Genomic DNA, 22,877 nt, shown 5'->3' on the forward strand with positions numbered 1-22,877 from the left:
AAGCACAGTCAGCCAAAGGGTGCTGAGGGTAAATCGAGGGCTTCTTTACTTTTAGAGCAGTGTTTCTGCTTGTGTTAGCGCGCAGCTCTTTATGCTTCCTTCAAAAGGCTAAAATGCAGATGGCAGAGCCATCTGTGTAGAATCAAAACCATGCATTCAGACCTGAAGATCCCCATTAAAGTGCATGTAAATACATGGGAGGAGTCGGGGGAGGAGCAGAGGATGTAAAGAAACCCATGTTCAAAACAAACTGATTAACTTTACTCTTGAAGCTCTTTCCCCACATAAATCCAACAGCACTCAAAACCACACGGACAAACCGAGGATTAGAAAACAAACGCGAGGAGCAAGTTCTTTTAGAAACCAAACACGAGTTTACAAAAGAAGAAAATCAATAAAAATAAGGTGTGGCGTCGATCTGTGAAACATTTTTGTGAATGGCGCCTTTAATTAATGTGCTGGCTCCATCAGCGCACAATTCAAAGAGGTTCCAGTTACATAGGAGACATTAATACGGAAGCTTCTGTGTCACTCCCGTCCAAATTAAATTAAATAAAACACTGAAAAGTGCAGAGAATAATTAATTTCTCTGACTGTGAGGGCACCGGTTCCTCCTCCACCTTTATTAGTATTAGTAGCTTGTTTTCGCTTTACAAGACGCCTCATCACAACAACGTTTCTCAAGGATCTGCAAAGAAAACACTCTCCCCCCCTCATTTCCTGCTACCTGTGATCTCAAGACAGCTGTATGGTGAGGCCTTGGTCGTGCAGCGGAATCCACAAAAGTGAGAAACGCTCGTGTGACTGTTTCATGTTGCATTTCTGAGCAAACGGGCTGGATTCGAGCCTTGGCTTCAAGGCTGTGACGGAAATAAAAAGCACACTGTACATATGTCACAACACAATTAACAGCAAAACTAAGAGTGCATGCTGGAACATTTTGTGTAGTGACCCTGAGAGCTACTGTACATACCTGCAGCTTTCAGTACTGTAAATACAGAGCAGCTTTATTAAACACTTCATCAAGAACAAAACCTCACAAGTCCTTCGGTAAATGAAGCACTGCTTTCTAAGTTAGGCTGCCACCTCGGTATTGAAGCGTGCTCCCAGTTACAGGCCCTTTTTAGGCTCCCTAAACAGAGCGGTGTAAAAAATTTGTGATTGTTTTGGTTCCATTATTTCCAGTGTGAGGTTAATCCCTGAAAAGCTCCAGCAGCTGGCCATCACCACATTTGTGACACCCCACAGGAAGAAAACATGCTGTCGATTTTAAATTATGCACGTGCACATGCGTGAAACGTTTTAGGCACAAGACAAGGAAGCAGTTTAATAAAACACAATATAAACTTATGAGTAAATAGTCCCTCTATAACTTCTTCCCCTGGTGTAACTCGCGTGGCCTGCCCACAGTCATGAATCGTCCAATTGCTCTCAGCTACACAAGGAAAACATGCTTTGAACTAATTACATTTTTCTCTGGCCTTAAATATGTGATCTGATGTTCCTCTGCAGATTTGTGTGTCAAATCTAAGAGCCGTGCAGCTCCTTTAAAATCAAAAGGACACAAAAATAAAAGTGGGGAAACGTTCACACTTTATTATGATTGGAGCTGTTGTACAAAACCAAGAGCGTAAAGTCATATTATTCCTTTATAGATTACCTAACTGAGCACATCACACCATAATCTTCTACGCAAGAGCTGGAGCTGTGACGCCACACTGCACGCCTGCTTTAATAAGATACGAGCCCATCCGGGATGCCCTCTGTTTAATATCTGAATATGTAAAGAGTCGTATGAATATGTAAATATGAATATGAGGCAATTCAGTGATGCATTGAGGCAGCTGTTGCGAGCTCTACACTTACAAGGAAACATGTGTTGGCCCTGCAGGGCAGGTTAGGGTGACAAGACAGGTGAGCGGAGAGGGCAGGCGTCATCTGTGATGTGTGGACAACACCTCTAAGCCTGTGACATGCCGAAAGGACGCGAATATACACAGAGACGTAAAGAAAAGGTGGGAATAAATGCAGAAAAACAAACTCAGAAACGCGGTTATTCACAAGCAGCCTTAACGCAGCAGCATTCATCATTTCCAGCTCTCCAAAGACTTGTATTTCTTATGAGTTCAATTATTAATCTCCTCCTACACTATCATTTGAAATACATGCTGCCTCTGCACTGATTTCACTCCCAATAACACACGGAGCATAATCCACAGTCCCCGAACAAGCAACGGGAACACAGAACTCAAATGATAGATGGCTTTCAGCGTATTGTAAATAAACTAATGAAGCTGAGCCACACAAACAGGTGTAAACGCAGCCTCGGCGTCTGCTGGCGGTTCATGTGCAATATTAAAGCATCATATGCTGGTTCAAAGGTCACCCTGCCTGCTGTTCATGAAAACCACATGGGACTGTTTTCATTTAGGATTCACTCCTCAGCACACACACACACACACACACACACACACAGAGAACTGCTCAATTTTCCAATAAACTGATGGGAATTCAGAGTGAAATCAAAGGCTTGTGGCACAAGGCATGCACAAAGTCGTATTCAAGGAAGCTTCCACTAAGCACATAAGCGAGCCACATCTCTAGGAGGCTTAATCAATTGAATATGACACGGCAATGCATCAAAAAATACAAGAGAGTCTCTAAAGAAATTTGGCTTCTATTACAGATGCATGAGGTGCAGCGGAACAGCACAGCCTCCCAGGACCTGACAGTGTTTTTAGATTACAATTGCATCCCAGCAGGGATCCCTACACTCTTCTAACCTCAGACTGTTTAGTGCTTAAAAATAGCTAATGATGATAAAACATAGCTCTGATCTAAAGTGCTGTGATGCAAAGAGGGTCCAACTCTTTGAAAGACATGCTCCAGCTTAGCAGGGACATAAAGGAGAGAGGGCGGCAGCCTCCCATCCACCAGAGACAGGGGCATTTAAAAGTTACACTGGCTTTGTGTAGTGAGCTCAAATCCTGGAAGGATGCACAGGCAAGGAGGACGATGTGGACAAATAATAAGGCACAGCAGAAATAAGCAATAAACAAAATTCTAATCATTTGTCCAATATTATGTGTTCACACAATAACAGCGCAGACTTCAGCCTAACGTTCCTCGGCGTCCTGCAAGAAGCAGCAGTTCAACATTCAGGCTCTGCTCCCCGTGACTGCAAAACTTTGGCCCCGCTCACTGAACTTTCCCTGCGTGGACCCGGCTTCACGCCTCGGGACCCCGCAGAGCAGGCAGCCCATCCCGCCCCTTGCTCCTGCCCCCTCCAGAGGAGCAGGAGCAGGCTCCTCTCCACGCGCGTGGAAGTTCTGATGCCGAGAGCCGCAACAAAGTATCAGGACGGAAAGGAAACGGCAACAGTGTCGCTCCCCACGAGTGACAGAAGTGTGCGCACGGCAGCCGTGTTTCAGACACAAACACGCAAACTGGAGCCACAAGCAGAGGAAAAAGTTTATCGCGCACCTCCGAGGGGGTCACGGGGAGGAGGGAGGAAAGAGTAGAGCGGCTCCTGTGAAATTACCCTCGCTACTTTACAAAGTTGTGCCGCTCGCTCCTCCGCGCGCTCACACACACACACACGGCGGCTCGGTCACTTACTTTTCTCGCGCCTGGCTGTCGGAAGGGACGACGGCTCCTTTACCTTTGGCGTACATGCTGCTTCTGTTTTAAGACTTTTGCCCCACTCAACACCTGTCAAAGAAAGCAGCCAGCAAAACGCTCCATCTCCATAGCTACCCCTTTAGTGTTTTTACTCCCCCCTTCTCCTCCCCCTCCTCCTCCTCCCTCCTCCTTCTCTCTCCTCTCCCTCCCTCCCTCTCTCTCTCTCTCTCTCTCTCTTTTTTTTTTACATCTCCAACATTGGCCACAAATCAGGCACAGTTTCTACTGGGGGGGACTTGAAACCGTCCTCCGTTGGATTTTTTTCCCCTCCTCAGCCGCTGTTCCGCAGGCCTGCTCTTCCTCCCTCTGTTAAGCAAACGGTGGGGGCTCCTTAAAGGGAAACACACACTTCTTGTTTGCGGACCGCAGGAGGAGAGAGGAGGGGGAGATGGGAAATGCACGCTGGCGAGGACTTTGCTCTGTGGAGCAAGGTTTTTTTTTTCTCCTTTCTTCATCCCGTGAATTTGAATGTCAGTGCCCACTTCTAGCGCTTTCGCACCTTTACCTGTCGTTTATTTGTTTTAAACGTGGATTGTGTTAAAGATGGATGGAGGTGTTCTGAAAGGTGAACCCAAAGAGGAGCCAGCAGGGGGCGTCACCTCTGGTTATTTAAACACTGCTCGCTTTATAGAAGTCTATGGAGGGAAAGGTCGTCCATTACGTCCAAAGTAAACACTTTTTCATAGAGCTTTTGGGCTTAGTCCACAGTTTCGGGTCATATTGAATTAAGCATGATGTTCATTTTTTAAATTATGGTCATTATTAATGTCAGACACTTTATGCAGGTGTGCTTCAGGGGGTGTTTTTCAACCCACGACATGGGCAATGATGAAAACGCTAAACTCAAAAAGCTTCATAACTCGAGGCTATCCAGTTGGTGATACCGCCACTTTTTAAACATCAATGGAAAGAACAAATGTGATGCTTTGATTTTCAATAACGGCACAAACAGTGTTGTGCTCTGGTCTAATAATGAGAAAACCAACAGAAATGCTTAGCTGTCTATTACTACTGCCCGTCATCCCTCCCAGGGTAAGAGCCGCTCAAGTTGGATCTCCAGAGATAGCCGTCTGGTGTTATAGAAATACGGTGTAAGTATGTTTTTAGAATAACTCTAGCAATCTCCTTCAGTGGATTATGTTTCGGAGTTAAATCTACCCCTCCATCTGTACCCGTTTAGCCCGATTAGCCCCTTCAGCACCATCATTTCCTCCTTTGCACGCTGGTCGTGAAGTTGCAGAGGAACAGAGGCACACCACGCACGTCGGCCTCTTGTGCACGCAGTAAAAATGAGACTTAATTTACTTAATGAACCTGAACTTGTGTGGAGGTTGGAGGTGTGGATTTGACTTTCCTTCAGTTTATCTTCCATTATAAATTCAATTCCAATTTAATTTCATATCAACTTTCATGCACACATGAAGCTCACAGTAGTTGAAGTAGTTAAAAATAGACGACAGGAAACAGAATTTAGTAAATTTGTACAACAGTGAATTTTTAGTTACCTAAAGCATACACTACATGGTCCAGTGTGCTGGGTCGCCTACACGTCACGCCTACAGGGGCTGATCATCCATGAAGCTCCTGGTGTACGGTTTCCATGATGATGGTAATCCCGCTGGAGGTTTGGAGCTCAGCTGATCTTCTCAGCACTCAGTGAAAGGGTTAGGGATAAGGGAGACTCTGGCATGCCAGAAGCACAATGCACAACCAGCTGGGCATAGTGTAAATATGCACTGCACGTGAAACTGCAGGTAACGGTCAATATTTAAGGTAGAATAAGGGACGAAACAATTTTTTTCATCATGCGTGATGTCCCAACTAAAACGGGACAGTTGGCAACCCTACTGTAACTCCTTGTGGTCTCCCAGTTTGTGGCTGAGTTGCTATGGTTGCTAAACACTTGCGTTTTGCAATAATAGGGCAGTCGTGGAAATAAGAAAACCTATTGCAGCACCACTCTCTTTAGAACAATGAAGCATACTCTCACAAATGTTTCTAAGGGACATCTGAGAACACCTGAAGATTTAAAGGTGTGGTCCAGAACTTTTATCGATATGTTGTCCATCAAACTTCACCAAGCCAGTTTATCTCCACGTGCAGATATCGCAGAAGCTGATCCTCTAATGCTGATGTTCTTGTCTTGTGATAAAATTCACTGCAAACTGTAAAGTTTACAGCTCTACTTCACTGTAACTCTAGATAAAAGTCATATGTGCCCTGAGTGTTCCTTATGACTGAGTTATTGCATATTTTCAGTTTTTTTGTGATAGAAGCAACTAAACTTAAACTTCACCCTTACCCTATGTGTCTGCATGATAGAATTTGTGCTTTGTGTTTATTTGCACCAGGCTACCTCTGAACATCTTTAGATTAAAGTCGTGAACAGTGTTGGTCAAGTTACTTGAAAAAAGTAATCAGTAACAAAAATGCAATCCCGTTACTTTACTGATTGCTTATTTTCAAAAGTAATTAATTACTTAGTTACTTTTTAAAAACACGATTTACAACCTGAATAGGTGATAAAGCGATAGATCTTTCAGCCCAATTCTACTTTTTCTGCATAATCCATCATACAAAATGTAATCAAATGGAAAAGTCTCTTTTTAAAACTTGTTTTATTAAGTTTAACCCTTTAACTTTATGCATCAAGCAAAAATTAAATTATATGCAACATTCTCTGACTGGAAGAAATTTGTTTAACATTTAAACCTATTTTCTGCACATTCCAGCACATAAAATAAAATATTTTTTGTGTTTACACTCAGTCTTTCAAATAGATGCAAGTAAAACACAGCAGAAAATAAATAAAATCAAAGACTCAGCGGTCCTGTTGCTCTATTTTCACCTGTAATGCAGGAGTGGGGTAGGCGGAGGTTTACCCTGGTGCAGGTGTGCCACAGCCGTCAGTGGAAGAATCCACGAGTTTCTCTGTGAATTTCCCATTACGTGGTAGCGCACTCGGTGCTTGCTCGGAAGTTTAGGGGTTTTTTTCGCTGCAAAAAGAAGTTTTCTTCCCACACACAACGGACACTAATGTTTTTGTCACTTTTTATGGGATCAAACTCAAACTAAGGTCAGTACTTCCACGCTTTAAACGCTGCACGCTCATACTCTCTCCCGCACTCGATATATGATCCATTGTTGATCTGCACACGGCTGTTATCACGAACGTCGCACTCGCTTACGTCACTGTCATGAGACATTCTCGCAAAAAAATCACGGTTTTAGTAACGCAGTAACGCAGCGTTCCTACGGGAAAGTAACAGTAATCTAATTACCGTTTTTGCAATTGTAATCCCTTACTTTACTCGTTACTTGAAAAAAGTAATCGGATTACAGTACTGCCCATCTCTGGTCGTGAACATAGTGTGACATTTTTAACTCATTCTGTGTTTGTGACTTTGATCACAGTGAAATAAACTTTGCTATAATGCACTCTCTGACACAAAGACAGAGAAAGTACCAGGCTCAGTACAGTAAACACTGCTTGCGCTGGTATGTTGTGAGTCGTGCTTCATATTTGTGTGCGTCCCATGGCATCTTTCCATTATTTCTGCACAGTCATGTTCACGTTACTTTATTGTTACATACACCAGACACAAATGTTTCCAGAGATTCAACCATGTTTCAGGACAATAAATCAGAAAAGGGAGCGAGTCATCGGGTAATAAAACCTCTGTGCACAAGTGTTTGCAGACAAGTCAGCAATCTGCTAGCTAACAAAGCAGCCAGAAGGAGGCTTTTGCATCAGCGCCCTCTTTGTGAGCACTTTGACCCGGTGACAGCCAGCAACCATTCACCCACATCCATTTTCAGGGTTGCTGGCTGATTTTAGGTCTGCATGAGTGAGGGCTTATAGACATGCTATGCACAATAAATAAGACCCCTGTGGATTTGTCAGTGAGGAAATGTTGCCACCTAGCTTGTTTTCTATGATCTGTTATGGAAATGAACTCTGTGAGCGTCACCAGGGTCTTTCAGGCACAGAGTGCGTGTTGGCCGAGGGTCAGGTAGCACGATAGCGGTCAGCATATTATTACCTGTCCTGTTAAACCTTGTCATCACATGAGTCAGACCCTGATGTTGTTGAAGGTCATCTGAACATGTCATTAAAAAAGACTCTTTTTCACCAACTATCGATCTACGCTGAATTAACAAGAGGCCGAACCTTGAAACTGCTTGAACTGTGTTTACAGCATCCATCACTGGTTCGCACTGTCACAGAGAGGCAGAGCGCCGGGCATTTTTTCTTCTCACTGATTGTATTTCTACTTGTATTTTCCTCATAATCTTCCGAGTTCTTAACTCATGCACCTCTTTATTCACAGTTCTGACAAATTTGACTCCAAATGAGAAGCATTGTTGCCGTCTTGTCAGAGCAGATGTTACAAACAGCTCTGAGGTTTGCGTCACTGAATCTGGTTTCTCAGCAGCAAAAGATCTTTTGTCGTTCAGATAATTAAAGAATAAATAATGAAGGGTTTGTGTTTGGTTCGAGAAGCTGTGAGTTAATCAAGGGCGTTCTTGGTTATCACAAGGGAGACTTCAGCAGCGGCGTCCTGTGCCAAGTCACACTCGCTGCTCTGCACGGAGAGCAATCATCTTGCAGTCGGATCAAAGCTTCTACTGTATTTCACTTCTCGCACAAGGCCGCCGTCTCATGGCGAAATCTTTGGCTGGTTTCTTGTTAGCGAAAGCGGGATGGATTATTATTACTCTTTCCAAATCTGCCACCTCAGTGACCCAAGGGTAACCCCCTTCTTTCTCTGGGACTTACATATCTGACTCCAATTACAAAGCAGCTGTAGGGAGGTAGCATGTTATTCCGTATCACTGAGTGTGATCAGCTCAGTATAACAGCTCCTGTGATTAGCTGCTAGATCCTTAAAGTAAGTCATATTTGTGGCGTTTGTTACCCAAGCGTAAAGGAAGGATGTACTTTTGATCTTTTATATCCTGTAACATGCTCACCTATCATGCTGGCTCACTGCACAAGGTGATCTGTGCATTATACCGTAAACAGGAAAAAGTTTTCCCGTTTTCACAGGATGGACAGTAAATAAATGAATGAAATTAGTGGGCTGAGCGTTTAATTTAAATGTGTAAAACTGTAATTTGAAATTATATCAACATAAAAGTAGCATGTCGTGTGTTTTACCTTAAATAAAACCAAGTGTACAACTAACAAAGATACAAACTGTTTGTGCCTCGTGTCGCGCCATATTAAATAGAGAGGAACGTACTTTTCCTTTTATTTTCTGTCTCTATTTTTGTTTTGGTTGGGCTTATCCTCATTCAGATAAACAGTGTAGTTGCACAGCCTTGAACACGAGCTATTTCTAACCACAGTGGTCTTCTTTTCCTTGAAATGAGTGTTAAATTCTCGTTTCCCCGCTCCAGTCTGCAGAGTGCACTCTTTCCATTCATGTTATGCAACAGCTTCGCGAGTAAGGGTCCGCAATAGATGTGCAGGCATCTAGTACCCCTGTTAGGTCTCGGCTCTGCCCCGACGTCGGCCTCCACAGGAAGGAAAAACACAATAAGCTGCGATCCAGACCAACAGAGGAATTCCCCCAGTCCCTGCCTTAGTGAGGCCAAATTATAATTAATCACAGGTTGAATAATTCAGCGCCAAAACGAATGGAAGCCTTTTTCAGCCCATTTCTCGGCACCTGCCTCCAGTGTTGTCCCCAGAGCCTGTGTGAGTGTGTGCATGTGTGTGTATAGGTCATGTTTGTATATATGTTTGTGTGGCGACGGTGAAGTGGGGTGGGGGTTCTGGAGAGCCAGTAGAAGGAGAAGAATGCAACCTCAAAACAGCCAAACACAAGACAGCCGTGAACCCTCCGCCCTGCAGTCCATATGAGTCAGCCCTGACTCGGAGTGGCCCCTTGATCTGCTTCTTCTCTTCTCCTTCACTCGAGGTCCATCTTTCCTCCCCTTTTCAGCTTGACTTACAGAAGAAAAACTGCCCTTTCAGACTGTCACTTTTTATGTCACTGTGCATGCAGCTGGGGTTGGAGTGAACACGGGACCACTCTCATGTGGAAAAATTATCACTGATTATCATACCTTCCATGTAAGTGTGAAGCTAAACAACATCAGTCACTACATCACCGAGCCATTGTTAATATAAAACACACTGCCTATTCAACTCTTGGCTGTCAGTGCATCACTGGATTGAAACCAGCGTCTCCAAATCCCGCCTTCATAAACAAACGGGCTGTGTTTTGTTGCTAGGTTTGAATAATGCACGGTGTAAGCTATTATATACTATTTAACTGAAAAACTACACGTTTCAGCAAAGACCACAGAAAATAACGAGCTTGCAGGAAAATGCAACAGTGAGAAAATAAAAATCCATCTGCACATCTACTGCCACTGAAAGATTTTTGAAACTGTAAGCCTTTGCTTATATAACTTCAAACCGGCTGTTATCCTAACTCTGAACCTGTCTGTCTGTTATTATGTCAGTCTGTCTGCTGTTATATCTGCATGCCTACCTACCTGCTGTTATATCTAGCTGCCTGCCTTCCTGTCTATTTGTCTGTTTTGATTTACGTCACTCCTCTTGGTCACCAAGTTCTTCTGTGCCATTCCCAAATGATCGGCACCCTCCCCACCCCGCTTCATCCGTCTGACACCCAGCGGCTACTGTGGGCCTCTGCTGTGGCGAAGAAAAGCTGCGTGCACTTCAGCGCTGCCATAATTAGAGACAAAGACAGAAAGAAGAACGACAGACGTCTCTCATTGCTGCTGCGCACCGCTGTTGCAGGCACACGTGAAAGAAATCAAAATCAGCTCCATCGCAAATCTTTGCCATGCAACCTTATAAAACCGTTTAAAGTCATTGCAAACTTTAAAAACACAGTTTATCATATTGCATTTGACAACACAAAAAGCCGTACATGCTAAAACACATCTGTGGTGCATTGTAGCTCTTTTGCCTTTTAACCTGAACATGCCACTGCTTTCAGATTTATCGCGATCTAATGCCACTTTATTTATTATTGGAACCCCAAAACACAGGACAGGTGAAGCGTTCACGGGCGTTTAAATAGAAAACACTGCCATGTTTAAAACAGCACAGGTGCCTTCACTGGTTGGTGTTTTTTACGCCACTTACGATGAGGAAATATGATCCGGGGGGATCGTATGAATAACAGATCCATGTGTTGAAGCCTTATCATAGGACTTCATAAAACACACCAGGTAACAGTACCAGAAGTAATTTAATACCTCTTGACTGGAGTAGCTGCAATGTGGCTCAGGAGGTAGAGTCAGTCCATCAACTGTCCATCAATCAGAGGGTTTATAGTTCAATATCGAACTCCTGCTGTCCTTATGTGGAGTGCGGCGAGCTGCTCAAGCCTAAATTGCTCAATTAGATCGATAAAATGCGCAGAACGAACTGTGGAAACGCAGGTTTTAGTGCTGTGTGTTCCTTTGTGCTGAAGATAAGTGATGTGATGAACCAAAGCTTGTTAAGCCACAGTTTCCCCCACCTGTCTTCACCTGCTGGAGTTTAGTTCCTAAAAGAAACCAACTTGAAACCAGTAAATATCTAAAACAGGTGTAATACAGGTTTGGGGGACTCCGAGCTATTTATTTATTTGCATATTTGAGCGACATCTGTTGGAGAGGTTAGTTGCAGTGAGGTGTGAGTGTGGGTTATATAGTATTCACGTCTCTGGGGACGATCGTTTCTGGGAATCTGCACTTTTGTCTGACTGGAACATCCATTGTGTCCCCCTGATAGGTGGTAGCAGCAATTATTTCATAAGGACAAATTGCTGACTTTTGTTTTCAAGCCTGTTAGTTATTTTTGTGCGTCTGTGTGGTTAGAAGCTTTTAGCTCCAGCACACCCTGAAGAACTGGGTGTTTTTCCTCACCAACACAGCGAGTTTGCAGGTGCGGAAGAATGCACTGCTGGGGGGATATTGTGTATATTGTGTTGTTCAGACTGTGTTGCTTTGCTTTTTGAATGTTTTTTTTTTGGTATTTCCTTCTATTCCTAGTTATTGTTGATGTGCTGATCTGAGTTTAAGGCCTAGCTCCAATGCTTTCACTCAGTTTCAAAGAGCAGATATGGTTGATTTGGCAGCAGAGCTGGGCTGGTCAAAAACTGGAAAAGGGTCAGAAAGGGCTGAATTAAGAAGCACTGCTGAAGAACTAACTATGACTGCCAAACCTCTGGCGGTAGTCCAGGCTCCACTGACTACATCACTTTCACAGTGATTTGGTGGAACTTTATCATTCGATCAGAATCTGCAACTGGAGAAAGAAAAGGCAAAAACTAAGAAGAAGGGATTAGTCTGAATTCAAGCATTACAGGGAGACATGAGGTAGTGATGGAAAGGGAGAGCAAAAGTGGAACAAAAGCTGGAGCTGATAAAGACAAGCAAAAGATGCGTATCCTGGCTGGAACTGTAAGGGTAAACTTGCATCTTCTGTTTAAATTTGATACGAAAGAACACAACAGAAAAACGTGTTGTGTTTGAACGTGTAGTTGCCATAAAACCTCCGTAGTTGCCATAAATGCTCTTCCACGTCTGTTTGCCTCATCTGAAAAAAGATGTAACAGTATAATGTCAAAGTTGCAGTAGCTTTCAACTAAATTGTAATTTCAACCAACAGATAATACCAGCTCCACTGTACCCCATTTCAGAGGCTATTTGAAGATCTGATATGGTTTGTGTGGGCTGCTGCCAAAGAGTAGAGCTGGAATTGACTTCTTGTTGACTGTTATGTGTAAAAAGCATTCACCCGTTTAAGACCAGTGATGGGAATAACGGCGTTACACGTAACGGCGTTACTAACGTTACTAGCGTTACTAAACTTTGTCAAGATGACAAAGCAACAAGGTGATATATATACCAGTTTTTAAATTGTGTTGATAGGCTACGTAAAACCAGAGTCATGATAAACAATATATATGTGTTTTTTCCTCAATAGTTTCATTCATGTTTACTGTCTAAGGACAGCGCTAGCAAGCACTCTCTGCTCATTGTTTTGTTTTGTTTTTTTGTTTTTTTTGACCATGAGCAGAATCAGAATCAGAATCAATAAAGTATTCTGATTCTGCTCATGGTCAAAAAATAAAAAAACAAAACAAAAAAATCCCGCCCTTTTGTGTTGGTGGAAAAATGCACCATGTCAACCAAGCAAAAATGACATGGCAACATGACGTTTGGTTGTTTAGGAAGAGGGGGAAGTTTTAGGAGTGACAGCAAGAGAGAGAGAGAGGGAGAGAGAAAGAAAGCGAGTTTTGAGATGTGAGCAATTTGTGACTTTTAGCGTGTTTTTAGTGTGTTTTTAGTGTGTAGTTAATGTGTTGTCTTGTGTAGTTAGTGTGTAGTGTTGTGGATAGTTTTGTATTGTGTTTCAGAACAATGAGGCGACTGCTGTCTCCAGGTAAAAAAACAGGAGGAGTGATGCACCTGCTGTCAGACCTGCAGGTATCAGGCTGTGATGTTCTCCTTTATAGTGGACAGAAATATTTGGAGTGGCATCGTATTGAATACAGAACAGCTGATTGTTATCTAAATAGTTTAAAGTGGTTATAAAAAAGGGTAAAAGGTAAATGGATGCAAATAACTTTGTTGTTCGCAAGACTTGTGCATCTAATTTAAAAATTTACAATTTATATTTGCATTTAAACTTATGAAATATGATTCATTAAACATGTTTGTGGTTATTACAGTAAAAAATATAACTTTTTCTACTCGGATTTTATGTTTTTTGTCTGATTTTAGATCAGTTGTGTTAATACAGTATGTCAAAATGAAAACATAACTGTAACTTCAGACACGTGAGGTTGTGCTGAAAAGAATGATACCAAACAAGGCAAAGTAAATCATTTTTAAAGGTGAAATGTAGAGGAAACATCAAAAGTAGTTAAAAATGGCCAATTATACCCTGGACCCCAGAGGGTTAAAACTTTTTTTAAAAGTAAGGCAAAAGTTATTTTTCAAGTAATTAATTACTTGTAGAATCTTGTAACTCAGTTACTAACTCAGTTAATTTTTGGAGGAAGTAACTGGTAACTATAATTATAATTAAAAGTAACTTGCCTAACACTGTTTAAGACTGAAGGTTTTTACTCGTTTCATGTCCTTTGGTGTCTAAAAAGTTGTGCAAACAGACCAGGAGAGTCATTTCATTTTGCATGTGTGCAAAAGATGTAAAATGAGCCATCATGTGCATGCGAACCTGAAGGAACACAGAAATCTATCGTGCACTTCTTCTGAAGTGGACTTTCTTGGGACTGTGAAGCGGGCCCGCCTTATGGAGATGCTTCAAAACAGCAGAGGTTCCAATCATATCAAACTTTTCTTTGGACACACAGTAGGGAGTCCACTAGCTCTGTGCTTAGTGGTAAGTTGAAAAATAGCGAGCCTGATTCCAAGCTAGATCTATAGATCTAGATTTAAAGAAACAGTGGCATATTTTGTATGCCAGGATATTAATCTCTACACATATTACACATATTAATTCCTATGCAGATGATGCTGTGTTATATTTAACTGTGAACCCAGGAGGCACAAATTAGTTACTTAATGTATAGAGTTAAAGATATAAACGCCTGGATCAAATGTCATTTTCTACTTAAAAATTTGGTCAAAAGTGAGATTTGTGCATGTTGCTATAAAAAAATGAAAAAAATAAACTGGCTAACCAGACAATGACTCTGAAATGCATTATCATGGGCTTTAGTAAAAACGTAATTTTAATTCCCTCCTACTGTATTTGAATTATAATTAAATGAATATGCAGGACTGTTTTGTTTCACTTATGCACTATTTCTGACTATCTCACTGTCTCAGAGTGATGCTGAAAAACTGGTTCGTTATTTCTTCAAGGGCGCACTTGCTGCAATTCGTGATTTTTAGTCTCCGCTAAAAGCTCCTTGAAAAGCCTTTAGTTAAAACATTTCAAAGAGGGTATTAACGGGGACTAGGAAGAGACCATAATTCTCCTTCTCCTTGTTAGCTAGTTAAGTTCTCAGAATAATCAGACCCTGTCAAAAGACCACATTATCCCAATAGAGTACTGAGCTCTCTCAGACTGCTGGCTTGGTTCCTAGAGCTCCCCATCCCTGGTCTCTTCTTGTTCAAAAGAAGTTCTTCCTTCCCACTGTTGCCAAGTGCTTGCTTATAAGGAATTGTCAATTGTTGAGGGTTTCTCTATAATACAGTAGTAGATCTTTACCTACTTTAAATTTATTGGATGAGCTAGTATGGTGGTTTTTGTTGCAATAGCTCTACTGTGGTTGTGTCTTTCACCAACATTTTTAGAAAAGAATGTCCTTCCTGCTTCTTTTTCAGTACGTTCAGTCATGGCCAGCTAAATTACTCCGTGTCTGAAAAGGAGATAATGCACTAACTTAGGCACTAATGTTTTTTGAATTTCACATTGGACCATCATTGCAGTGATTGTGTACATATTAATTTTCTATCCAGGGTGCAGATTGATATCCATTTATGCACAGGTGGCCTATTATTTTTAATAGTTCTCTTCAAGTTTTTCTTTTCTGTTTTTAACCAGATGATGTCTCATTTGTTGGTTGATAAATCCTGACAAAGTGTTTGGAATGACATGAAGATAAAACAGCTTAATTGACCCACTCCTGGATCCTGAGTGCACAGACCTTATCGATCTTATTGGTCAAGGAGACAAACTAAATAAAGTGCTTAAGCGACTTCAATCACCCACAGGGAACACTGGTGCAATGCAGAATAAACAGCACTGATAAGGGCAAAGAAAGTTTGTAGTTAAATTCCTGCTGTTGCAGGACCAGTGAGTGTCTATTTAAAAATAAACAGCTGACAGCAGGAATTGAATTGAATGCTTGAATTGGACTCTCTGTGACGGCTATGGCAACATAATGAAACAGCAGTATATGTGCAGGAGGACCGAATTCTGATCTAGCATACGTATCTTCCTTTGGAGAGCTAAGACCAGTCTGTTTATGGGCTAAAACTATTTTCTTTTATCTTTTTCTATTTAGTTTTTTTCTGTATTGTTCAAGGCGTTCCCAATGGCTTTCCCAACATCATTTTTCAAAGTAAATTCCTTTTTTCTTTAGTTTAAAACATGTCATTTAACAGGTAAGGCTGCACGTCAGCCTTAATACCTTTTCTTAAGCTCATATGTGAGCTTAATGAGGGTAGGGCAATTAAATACAGAATTAAACACAGTGCATTAAAATAAAACAAAAAGAAAATATAAATTGGGAACAAGCTACGTATAAGTTCCTGTTTTAGGGTAGCACATTCTGATGGACGCATCACGGGCAACTCAGAGTATCTTGCCCAAAGATCCTGTGGCATGTGGAATGGAGGAACCAGGGATCAATCCACTGACGGTCCAACTGGAAGATGACACGCTCCATCACCTGACCCTGGCCACCTTCTGAAATGACACAAAAGGTGAACATGAAGAAAAGAGGGCACTGCTGTTAGGCTTGTTGCTTCCACTGTGTTTCACTCTGTGGTTTTCTCGACATGCTGTATTGTACTTCAGAATGACACAGAACATATGTACTGTTACAACATATTTACAGATGGCCCTACAAGTACATAAATGAATAAACATATCCCACAATAAATGACGCTATGGGAACACATCCCACCATTTTCACTTTTTAAAGGTAGACTGGACTTATCCAAAACTGACAAACAAACCCAGGCACAGTCTTTACCAAGACATGAAAGGCTGTGGCACCTATGACGGGTGAGATCCCACTGTGACACCTTGTCCAACCACAAGTGCTTTGACATCACTGTGAGTAGTTACAGGAAAACTGTTTGGCCATTGACCAGGAATGAAAATGATGAAATAAAGATGAAAAAAAAAAGTATGGATGGCTGGTTTGACTATGATGGAGTAAAAACATTGCAACAACCTGCAAAGACAAGGGCAGCCATGAATGCTTGGACATGCTGCTGCTGTGAGCAGCGTGCAACACGCAATGCCTCGTGCTCGTTTTAAGGGTCACATGACTTTTTTGCTCCGGTTGGGTCAGGCCCAACCGGAGCTGAGAGTGGTGCGAGACTATAAGCCTCTGGCAAGGCGAAAAAATTCCCACCACACTATATCTGAATTGAGGCCTTGAATTTGTAATCATATCTGGATCCAGACTAGAATTTCTTTAGAACATAAAAAAATCTCTTAAGGTTTATCTATGAAAATATGCTATGCAATGTCAAATTTGGCCCTTTCTTACAAAGTTAAGGAGAACTTCCGGGTCCAGATCAACATCGGGAGTGATGTCAAATGTTAATTGCTTACAAAATGAGCCATATCCAAGCTCTGTTCAAATTTCCATGCAAATCACCTTTTTGAGTAATCCTGCAAGCAGACAAGAAACAAACAGATAACCATGACTCATTTCATAACCTTCCTTACAGAGATAAAAAGTAGTGACAAGAAAAAAAGACAAAGCTGAAACTAACTTTGCTACCACATAGCCAGCCATCATTAAAGGGCGGCTTAAGTTATTGATTTGCTCTGTTTTTCTCTCACACACTGAAAAACTGAGCTGATGATTTATGATACTTCTTTTTGTTTCTGAAGAAAAACACAGCTCTTGTCTGAAAGTGTGTTTAGTTCTCTCGAGTTCAACTTTTCTGTTGGTTGCTTTTCTGTTTTTGTCCACGGCAGTGCCATGGTCTCGTCGCTGTGAACCGAGGTGCTGTTTTAAATCATAAGAAAGAAGGGTTTCTGAATTTGAAGACCATACAGTCCCTGTTTGGGTTATTAAACAAAAACTCAGAATCAGGAAAGAAAGCTGGGGTAATCTTATCCACGGCAGACACAAGCAGCTGAATTGGGTTTCCTTCGAAGGGTGGCTTTGTTCTCTCCCAGAGACAGGGTGAGGAGCTTGGACATTTAAAGGGGGGCTCACAGTTCAGCTGCTGTTCCTCCACATTGAAAGGAGGCAGTTGAGGTGTTTTGGGCATGTTGTACCAGGAGGAGGCCCTGAGGCAGACCCACAACTCAACAAAAAAACAACATACCTCAGCTGGCTTGAGAACAACTGGTTATAAACGCGATGAGCAGGAAAGAGTAGCCCGGCTGTGGGAAGTCTAGGCTTGTCTGCTGGATGGATGGATGGATGGATGGTATTAAACCGAGGTAAATTAAGAGCGAGCAGCGGTTAAAAACAGATGGATACAAACCTATCTTCGTGTTTGAAAGGACCTACATGTCTGAAATAAAATAATGATAATAAATAAACACTACAACAGAAAATTAAGCTGAATGCAATGTGTTTTGAGTCTCAGACACGCCTCCAAATGGATACACCTACACAGATTTGACAGTTTATCAGATCAGTCTAATACAGTCTTACATGCAGGTAACATTTTTCACAATGTTTAAGGATATATTTAAAAATATACAATATGATCCAATTAGATGATGCGTTCAGAGTACTTATAATTCTTATTTTCTACCTGTGCCTTTAAGAAGAAGGAGAAGAGAAGGAAGGGTGAGAGAGAAGCAGGGGGAAAGTGACAGAGAGAACGAGAGAGAGGCGGTGGTGGTAATGCTCTCATATGTTTTCTTTCTGTGGGAAGTGGTACAGCCCCTCCACAGTACAAACATGCACATGCATGAACACACACCTATGTTCACCCCCAACCACGCACGCACACACGCACACACACACACACACACACACACACACACACACACACACACACACACACACACACACACAGGAGGACAACGCATCTTTGAACTTGTGAGAGAGGGTCTTATCCTCTCAGAGAGAGGGAAGAGAAAGTCGTGGTGATGAGCTTATTCCACAACTGAGACAGAAAGAAAGACTTGAATGGTAGCTGATGAACCACAGGTGCTACCACAGAGAAAGTAATGGCATTGCTCCCACCGGAGGAAGTCGCGATGTCCCTGCTACGTCCCGTCTGATACAATACAGGAAAACATGGCTGCAGCGTAACCACCAGTACATCCCCATTACTGCTGGGTGATAACTGAGGAAGCATTGCTCTGGATTTTTCCAGTGTGGCTTCCTGCTTCGTTTTAGATGGAAACCACTGACAACCAGGCCCAACCCGACAAAGCCACACTGAAACGTGTGGTCACATCCTGCATCTGCTCGCTCCCTTTCCATTATCCATTATCCAGCGTGCTCCACACTGCCATCCTCCACCTCCCCTCCACCACACCATATAGGCTCTGAATTCTTCAGATGGAGAGTCAAATTACCATGACAGTGCTGAGGAGGACGGCGGGCCGCAGTCGGATGGGAGCAAGTGAGAAGTGAGAGTGGCAGCTAGCTGTTTCTGTAACAGGCTTTGTGGTACCCTGATCCCCTAAGCTGAACCCGGAGGGCCGCGGAAAACTGCAGTCACACTCTGATAAGGATGAGCGCAGCAGCGATGGTGAAACACGCGCCGCCTGTGACTGGCGAGGAGGCAGGCAAATTGCATCATCAGCGTGAAGGCAGCCACCACGCCAAAAACACGCCTGAGTGGAACTTGAAAAAAAGAGGCTGTGCCAAGTCCCTCTTCTTCCTCCTCCTCCTCCTCTAACAGAGCACCCAGCTCCATCCCTGCCCTCCCACCCCGCCTGGCTCTGTCACATCTTTTAATTCTCTCTCAGAACATGCACATGAGCACACTTGCCAGCGTGCATGCCCACACTAGCGCGTGCATTTTCTGCATCGGTTTGTTTCTGCTGCATGTCTCCCACGTGCCCTCCGATACCACTGCCAGCCAGCACAGAGCACTGTGACCTCCCCCTGCCCTCAAGCTTTGTGTGTGTGTGTGTGTTCACGCACACATGTGTGTTTATGCATGCGTTCAGAAGTGGGGGATGGGGTTTAAGCAGACGGGTAATGGGGGTTGTAACACCAGGGAGTCAGGCATTGACGCTCGTCTGCTCCTCTGTGCCCTACAAGAGAAAACTGGTGCTGTTATGAACATCAGTGGCTCCCGTAGCTTCACAACACGAGCTTCCAAAGGTGAAAATACATAAGAAAATGACACCTTCCAACTTTTGCTGCCATTAAACATTAAGCTCTGTTCTTTTCATCGCATTTTCCAGATCTTTTTAGTCTGAGCAACAGAAATCATTTACAGTCCCATGGAAGTAGCACTGTACGTAACGAAAGTGGAATGACTGGTATTTAAGACAAAAACGCCGTGACTGGTTTATGGAGACAATGGAGTGAGACGAATGTGTTGTCAGCTGCTTGTACATTTGTCTATCTCGACTTAACTGAGTGAGATGTAAAGGCAGGGTCAACGAGGGGACAGTAGCTGACAGGATCGCTGGAGGTGGGTGTTATGCGAAGGGTGTGGAGGGTGTAGGAGTGGGCAGGGAGACTGGATTGTGATCCTGTCAGTTTATAAAGGAAGGGCGGGGGTGGTGCTGGGCTTGGTGATATGAATAATACCACACAGAAAGTAAACAGCCATTCTTAACTCCTACACCAGCTGACTGGCAGATAGAGAGGGTGGGGGGGGGGGGGGGGGGGGCCGCCGGACAAACACAGAGAAGAGGATCTGGAGACACTTCTATATGAAGTATTCCTAATTTTTAAGCTCCCAAAATAGCCTCGGTGGGATGATGAATTTAGAGCTGCCTGCAGTGTCAGGAGAGGAGGATGGAGGTATTGTTTAGTCTCCCCCCCCCCCTCATCTTAGTTTAAACGTCTCGATAGACGGACCCATGGGAGGCTGTCTTTCGAGTGAACCCTGCTCCTGCTTTAAACTTCATTGCAAAGATCTTGAAGAAAGAAATAAAAGAAGGTAGGGGACGGCGCGCGGAGGCTTTTGTTTCAGTTTGTAGAGTAAAATCAAGAGTGAGCTAACACTATGGGACGCCAGGGGAACGCCACCGCAGGCTCTATATTGTGATGGAGGCCTTTTTGGGGGGTACATAAGAAGAGTGTGTGTACATGTGTATATTTATACAAGTGTGTTTGAGGGATGTAAAATCATCCCCTCTGCCTCTTTTGATCTCAACTTTACATTCACTTAAAGTGGCTCAAACCTAAAACGGGTGTTAAGAAGTGGGTGGGGGTGGGTGGGAGCAGCATTTACTGGGGCTGTTTTGCTGCGTTTTTCCCTGTGTGTGCGTGCTTTAGTACACGTGTGTGTGCGTGAGACATGGAAACGGGGTGTAAGTCTTGCAGAAAATAGGTTGATGTGACCTACATATCCACGTGGCTTCTAATTAGCATACACCCAGTCTTAAAACATGGGAACACACACACACACACACGCACACACAAAGGCCAGTTACAGTGACGTGTTACAGAGACAGCCAAGAAGAGGGCTATTTACATTATTTGCACTGTGTTCTTTGTTTGCTATTTAACCGTCTCAACACCAGAGCAGATGGCACTCTCCTCACACACACACGCACGTGCACTCCCCCCCCCCCCCCCCCCCCCCCCCCCCCCCCCCCACACACACAAACAAATCTGTAAACATTCACGTTGCTAAAAAAATGACATTTTAATGATTGCATGACAAGCAATTTTATGATGATGCTCAAACTCTGCTGAATGCACTATGGATCAATGTACAACAGCAGTTTAAGCTAGGTAATTAGAGTTCTCATTAAATCCTAAACTCTAACAGGTAGTCTCTTTGTGACGGTGGCATGAAAAAGGCAGATGACTAAAGCCCGTCTAAGTGTTGGCATCATATCGTTTGTCTACCAGAGAGCACTCTGTAACTATCCTGCTCCCAACACAACCATGTGAGCAGAGCGTATATAAGTTAATAAATAACCACACACGACAAATGTGACCAAGTATCAGTATCAGTCTTATATATCAGGCTGAGGCTTTTTCCTGTTGTTTACACCTGCATGCTTCATAAGGCGAAAATAGAGTTTATACTACTCTAACAGTCTGAGCTCTCTGAGCAGCTCTGTCATCTCTGTGAGGATATTCAGGAATAACTCTCCAGGCTTCTTGAAGGACATTCAAAGCTCTTCTTTGTTCTGTTCTCTGTCAGAATGATCCCACACTGCTTCAGTAATGCTGAGGTCCGAGCTCTGGGGAGGCCCATCCATGACTGATGGTGTTGCCCTGGGTGTTTTCTGTCTGGTATGATTCCTAATTCCATCAATATTTCCAATATTTAATCAGCTTCCTCAGTAATAATAATGAACATATTTCTGATATAATACATATACCACATCATAAAATTTCATTTACTTTTATAGTTATTGCCCCAGACCTCTGCACAATAGCTTATGTAAGGTGCAACCAGTGAACAGTAGAGAATATGAAGTTGTCCAGTCTAATACCTGCTTTGCCTTGTTTAGGATTGCAGTGCGTCTTGATGCTTTTTACTTTGAAGGTGAACCTTCTCCATTTCCGGTTTGCATCACACTTTTTCAAGTTCTGAAGCAACCAGAGCAATTACTAGGAGATTTTTAAAAGCTTCTTTGCATCCAGTCACACCCAGCAAGTGCCAGCACCATCCAGTAACCACTGCCAAACCAGTTGAGGGATCCACATTTTTTCCCTCCGGCTGGTAGTTTTATCACGTCCAGTACAGATTGTAACAGATTGTTAGTTACTTTTAGCCAAGTCGAGGGTTTTTTGTTTGTTTTAACAGAAAAGCATTTTTTTTATTTTATTTGAATTTTTGTTCAATTTTATATTTGTCTTTAAACCCACCAAACATTAACCACAGAAGTGGCGGGTCCGAAAACTGTTTGTGACATAATTTGTAGCTCTTTGAAAGGCACCAACAAACTGTGTCCTGTCAACAGCGACATCAAATCAGAACGAATCGCTTTGAACGACGATGACAAAACAACAGCTTAGCCCTTTCATTGCTGAGGACTCGTAAATATGGAGCAATCCTGTGGCCAGCTGGATCCATGTGGAGTGCAACATGACAAACAGTGCAGTAAACACAATCACCACCATAACACTACTGTATGGTAAAGGATTAATGTAGAACAACACAGAACGTCGAAGGGTAAACAAATAAGTGGATATTTATAGGGACCGAGGGGGAAAGGTGGATTCAATTCACTATGGTAGGTGAGTCACCATTTTACCAACAATGACAGGGGCCTTTTGTCAGGATTTATTCATAAAGCCTTTTAACACACAGTTTAAACACATCGGGAGACATTCAGAAATCTCCGAGCTTGTTTCTCTGCTCAACTGTTTCCGACCCCTGAGCAGGAG

The 22,877-nt window shown here is 42.9% G+C and overlaps 1 protein-coding gene across 2 annotated transcripts in view; it reads right to left on the reverse strand.

The window, feature by feature from the left end:
- ssbp4 (single stranded DNA binding protein 4) overlaps nucleotides 1–3,803 on the reverse strand; it is an 86,879-nt gene extending 83,076 nt beyond the window's left edge. Inside the window, exon 1 of one of the 2 annotated variants that reach the window (XM_005932451.3) lies at nucleotides 3,619–3,803. In XM_005932451.3, the coding sequence (XP_005932513.1) occupies nucleotides 3,619–3,674 (56 nt within the window). In that variant the 5' untranslated portion in view covers nucleotides 3,675–3,803. The remainder of the gene's footprint in view (nucleotides 1–3,618) is intronic. The other variant, XM_005932452.3, reaches the window with a different exon arrangement.
- Nucleotides 3,804–22,877: the final 19,074 nt, after the last annotated feature.

The sequence above is a fragment of the Haplochromis burtoni genome, unplaced genomic scaffold (genome assembly GCF_018398535.1).
Source record: "Haplochromis burtoni strain Fernald_Lab_line unplaced genomic scaffold, NCSU_Asbu1 Contig_13, whole genome shotgun sequence".
NCBI classification, from domain to species: domain Eukaryota; kingdom Metazoa; phylum Chordata; class Actinopteri; order Cichliformes; family Cichlidae; genus Haplochromis; species Haplochromis burtoni.